The 5555-nt window shown below is 39.5% G+C and overlaps 1 protein-coding gene across 2 annotated transcripts in view; it reads right to left on the bottom strand.

Moving 5' to 3' along the window:
• Window positions 1–932: 932 nt before the first annotated feature.
• LOC111866288 (ubiquitin conjugation factor E4 A) overlaps window positions 933–5555 on the bottom strand; it is a 25238-nt gene continuing 20615 nt past the window's right edge. For both annotated transcript variants that reach the window (XM_023855095.2, XM_023855094.2), the window contains exons 8-9: window positions 4058–4262; window positions 933–2462 (exon numbers count right to left, since the gene is read on the bottom strand). In XM_023855095.2, coding sequence (XP_023710863.1) covers window positions 2309–2462; window positions 4058–4262 — 359 coding nt within the window. In that variant the 3' untranslated portion in view covers window positions 933–2308. The remainder of the gene's footprint in view (window positions 2463–4057; window positions 4263–5555) is intronic.

Raw genomic sequence — 5555 nt, 5'->3', positions numbered from 1 at the left:
CTGTAGTGAACTGTTTAACTGTAGAGTCCGCAGGATGTGCTACTTGTCATTAAATGCATGATTCACACCAAAGTAACTAATGACATACAACAAGCAACTAGCAACTACCTACAAACTGCATATCATTTTTAGGAACTGAATCCATTTTCATGATGCCCATTCACACTGGAAAAACATCATCATCATCATCACAATTGGAAATACCTTGAAGCGATATATGATGTAGATCACAAACAGCTTATTTTCTCTACTGTCCAGTAATCTTAGTTGTAACTGCTTATGTAAACAGCGTTCCGTCCACATCAACCAGTAAGTCATTTTGCACAACCACATGTAATGAGGTGAACACTGCAATAGATAATAATGTCCTGTGTGTGTGTGTGTGACTCTTGATGGGGTTTTGGACTGGATATTGGGTTTATTGACCATGTAAATCCACAACTGGTAATTACACTTAATTACAGCGCCATCACTAATTTCCACATTTTACATTTCACTAGAGCACACACTAAGTCTTCACTAGCCTGCAGTGTCTTGACTAGCAGCTTCCTGGTAACAGCTTCTAACAGTGGCTACCCCTCTGCTCCAAGGCTCAAGTCCTCTCTGAATGGCAGCTCCCTTCCAACTAAGCATTTTTGATTCAATTTAGTCTTCTCTTCACAGACTAACTGACCAAGCCTTAACCTTGTTCCTTGCTTATAACATCTAAGCATGGACCACACAGAAAACAGTTCCTCTGCCACATACATATCCCTTGCTGCACAAACTTGTTTACCGAACCATTCCCTAGCAGCAGTCTACACTTGCTTATTAAAAATCTGCTGCATAGCAACGACCATTGTTCCGCTGTTTGTTTTGCAGTCATTGCCTAGAAACATTGTTTCAGAGCTGTTCACTAGCAATGGCTGTTTCTCTGGGTCCACAGTTCTTGCTTTGAACAAATATGCCAGAGTAATTATGGTTCAGAAATACGGCAAAAGAATGTGTTCACACAAAGCACACAATTGCATCAATGTCTCTATCATTATTGCAGTCCAAATTACTCAATACAGGATGTTTTTCAAAAGTATGGAAAAGAGTTGCAGACATTAATTACTAATGTAGAAGGTGATTCTAAATTATTGTCAGGGAAACCCGACAATATCACCCTGTATAATGAGTGCACCCACAGATCCTTAACCTCCCATTTTGCTAGTCTGCATTTTCTGCAGAATTTTGTATGCAATGACCATTTCATTCACCGGCAAGTTCATAAACTAACACATGTTTCGATTTCCTTGGTGTGACTATGCAAGCAATATGATACTAAGAACTGCTGGCTGCTTATCACCTGTTGATGCTTGTTTCTAGTTGCTTTAGTGTGAATCCTGCCAAACAGTTAAGGAAAATATCTTCACAGTAGCAGAAAGCAACACTTGTTTAGTGATTGCAGGCAGGATGAAAGAAAAAGGCATAAAAGGTAAAGCTATCCTTGTTACAGGCTGTGAAGGACGATAGGGTCGTGAGATGTCGAGGCTCCCAGATGACTTTGAGGTTGTCAGCCTTATGTGCCGGATGCCTTTTAGCAATGAGTAATAAAACAGAAGGCAGCAACAAGGTAACAAGACGTACAGTCTACTGCAAACCACTGTAAAACATCACTCATAAATATTACTGAATGAGATGCAATAGGAAACACATCATTATAGAAAGCTATAATCAATAACTAATCTTCTAAAATTAATCTTCAAGGCAGATACTCCACCTATGGATAATCAAGATTCTACTGCACATCAGGAAATTTAAATTCCAGCATCACGTTTTACAAATGTAGAAACTGAAGTCCATGTATTTTTTCAATAGGACTTGCCTAAAATGTAGTGTATTTTACCAGCAGCTGTGCTACAGCTCCAGTGATTTTTTCACAAGCTTCCCACTGCAGTGGCTCAGGTTCAGTTCAAGAGCAGTTGATGTGGGATCTGTGGTGGAGAAAGTGGCACTGGGGCAGGTTTACTAGTACTTCAGTTTCCTTTCAATTCTCATTTCACCGACTGCTCCACATTCATCCATCACCTGGGGCTCCTACAATGAGCCCACCAGTGGCTTCTCTAACAAGGGGCGCCAGTCTCACCCCATCCTACGCAATAAAAAAGTCAGCAGCTATCTGTACCTGACAAACGACCCTTCATAGCGTACTATTTTAAAAGTGACAATAAAGAAAACAGACACAAAAAGAATATGTAATTAAAACAGAGTAATGGAAGAATATCCCAATAGAATTAATATCACCAACAGTGAATCAGTGGATGGTTCACTGTTAACAAATTGTTCACAGGTTACTATCTGAAGCCTGTGTTTGGCGTTGTTGCTTCTTTTCTTTGATCCACGCTTCAATCTGCAGCCTAAGTTCATCATGTGGTTTCACCATATCCATGGTCAGTGCAGAGCGATTGAATGGGTCTGTTTGGTCACTAAGCAAATGCCTGAAATACATACATCATTATTCAGCAATCATACGAAGCACATAAACATGAGGTATGGTCAAGAAGCATCAAGACTTAATTAATTTAACATCTGAAGTAAACTGTACTACATAGAGCCACAGCCGAGATACATGTGTCCTGACATGTTAATGCATGTCCAGCCATGTTCAGAGCTTATTCCATTGTTTCAGTCATTCATGAGCCTTTACAGTAACAGAAAAAGTAAAGCAAGAAAACCATTAGCAGCTCATGATAACTTTTTGGACATTATCTATTGTCCTGTTTTTTATAATAAAAATACTTCAGAAACTGGACTCTGGTTCCATCCCCAGATAAAAAGGTTACTCAGTTAGGCCCAATCTCTGGAAAGAGGGACTAGCTCTATCGATTAGGGCCAACTGAGTGGGCTTTTTATTTGAAGATGGAGGCAGATTTTCAGTCTCCAAAACACTGTTTTAAATAAAAGAAAACAGGATGATAATGTCCAAACAGTCAGTAATTGTAGTATAGTAAGTCTCGTTTTTTGTTAATTTAGTAATGCCTGAGTACAGAAAAGAGCTGTGATAGCTCACCCGGTGTAGCTACAAGCTGGACTGAGGAACCACAGTTCGATTCCCTGCAAGGGACAAAAAAAGTCTTCTTTTCTGCATGGCATCCAGACTGGCTGTGGGACCCCTCCGGCCATTGTATGGGTACTGGGGCCTATTGCCACAGGGGTAAAATGGCTGGGGCATGAAACTGACTACTCATCCAACCTATTGCTTTGGTGAAGAATACATGGAGCTACATGCACACCCTCTCATACCTTATCATGGCACAGTGCTTAATTATGCACAGGACAAAGTTTACTTATTCTTTAATGTGGGTACAGAAAAATGCATGTGCATTACATTTTTCAAGAAGATTTGAAACAAAGCAACCAAAACTTATCAATGCATAGAAATAGCATTTGGAGAATGAAAAGTGAGTTGAGCAGTTTTTTTTTAAAGCGGTACAAATATCCTTTTCAAGGAGTTCTGGGATGACCATCAATGAGTATAAACAATACACATGACTTTGTGTAATGACCGACTTCCTACAAAAATAACTAAAAAGGTAAGAATTTTTGCCCCTAAGTTCTTGAAGCTGGAGTCTAATGTATGACTTCAGCTTTCAGGAATACTCAACATGAAATAATGAACATTCTACACAGCATCTTACCGAAACCTTGGGTCACATACAGGTAAGGATTTCTTGCAGCTTAAGTCAAGCAACTTAAGCAAAGATGAGGGGATGTGGTGAATCTCAGCTAAGTTCATTCCAAGACTGCTGACACAGGACAGGTGCAGTCTTTATCCCTGGCTTCAATATGCAGAAACCAATGAAAACTTCTTCAGAAACAGGTCACATAACATAGAACTATGTTGATGAACCTGAATCTAGCAGCAATTAATACCACAAATTTTTCAAATTCTCATCTTCATCTTGTCTCAAAATGGAAAAGTCATTCTCACAAATGTTTACAATGTGATAAAAACAGGGTTACCTTGTTTTTGAGTATACTTTTACTAGAAAATCTGATTTAAAATGGAAAGGAAGAAAATAACATAGCTAACCTGGCAATTGTGGAACGGTCCACTGTAGTGTGTGATGATGGAAGAATGACAGGGTCTCTCATTAGCGTGGACATGATAGGGTCAAGGAACTCCTCAGGAGCCTCTGCCAGAATTTCATCATCTGTTTGTTGCTGTGATGCCATCTGCGCCACCTTCAGTGCCACAGCTTGTACATCAGCAATCAGTGCTCCTCCACCAATACGAGCTGGGGGCACATGAAATCATTAATTAATTATTAGCTAACATGAGTTGGTTATGTATTTTTTTTATTGCTAGTGGGATGGGACTAAGTCCCTTGTACTGCAGCCACTTCTGGCTTATTGTACCAGCCACAGATGATAGGTGAGGGTGATTGTGGAGCAAGTGGTGGAATGAAGATTGGCAGGGTAAACCGAAGTACTCGGAGAAAACCTGCCCCAGCGCCACTTTGTCCACCGCAAATCCCAATTCACTAGACCTGGGACTGAACCTGGGCAGCTGCGGTGGGAAGCCAGCAACTAACTGCTTGAGCTATGGTGCAGTCCTTAGTTATGTATAATTGTTATTATTAATTATGTACTGCCTAGAAGCATAACACCATTTTAAGAATAAAAATAAAAATAACTCTTTGTTCTGGGTCAGAAAAGTTCCTTAACAATTTGTCTTTTATGAGAGAATAATTCATGTCTGGTAAAGTTGAGAAAATAGCAAGAAAACCATGGGTTACACAGGAGATGATGAGTAAAATGGAGGAGCGAAGGAAATGGAAGAATGTACACAAAGAAGAAGGCAGAAGGAAATACAGAAGAATGAGGAATGAATTGAAGAGAGCCATGGACAGGTCCAAAAAGGAATATCTTGAGAAGATATGTAATGAGATTATAGAATTTCAAAGGAGAGGACATTATGATTTGATGTACATGAAGACAAAAGAACTAGGATGCAAAGAGAACCATGGGATTCAAAATATTGGCATCGAAGACTCCCAGGGGAATAGAATAGTAGATCAGAGGAAAGTGCTGAAAATTTGGGAAAATTATATTACAGAACTATATGATCGACCTAATCGGCCAGAAACCTTAGAAGTTGAACCGGAAGAAGAAGTAGATACAGATGAGAAAGGACCATATATTTTACAAAGTGAGGTGGAAAAAGCTATCAAGGACATGAGGAAGGGAAAGGCTACAGGAGATGATGATGTACCTGGAGATGTGCTTAAGTTACTGGGAGAAGGTGGTTTGAAAACACTGACAAAGCTAATGAACACCATATATGAAATTGGAGAGTGGCCGAAGGACTTTACAGAAGTTACAATGATTGCCTTAAAGAAAAAGACAAAAGCTACAAAATGCAGCGACCATCGCACAATAAGCCTTATTGCACATACAGCAAAGATAATAGCAAAGATACTTAAAAGAAGAATTGAAAGGAAAATAGAGGATGTACTTGGAGAAGATCAGTTTGGATTTAGAAGAGGAAAAGGAACCAGGGATGCAATTGGGATGATGAGAATTATAGC

Source organism: Cryptotermes secundus, unplaced genomic scaffold, assembly GCF_002891405.2.
Source record: "Cryptotermes secundus unplaced genomic scaffold, Csec_1.0 scaffold1025, whole genome shotgun sequence".
NCBI classification, from domain to species: Eukaryota; Metazoa; Arthropoda; class Insecta; order Blattodea; family Kalotermitidae; genus Cryptotermes; species Cryptotermes secundus.
Note: the sequence above shows the minus strand (reverse complement) of the source record. Positions and strands in the feature narration are given on the sequence as shown.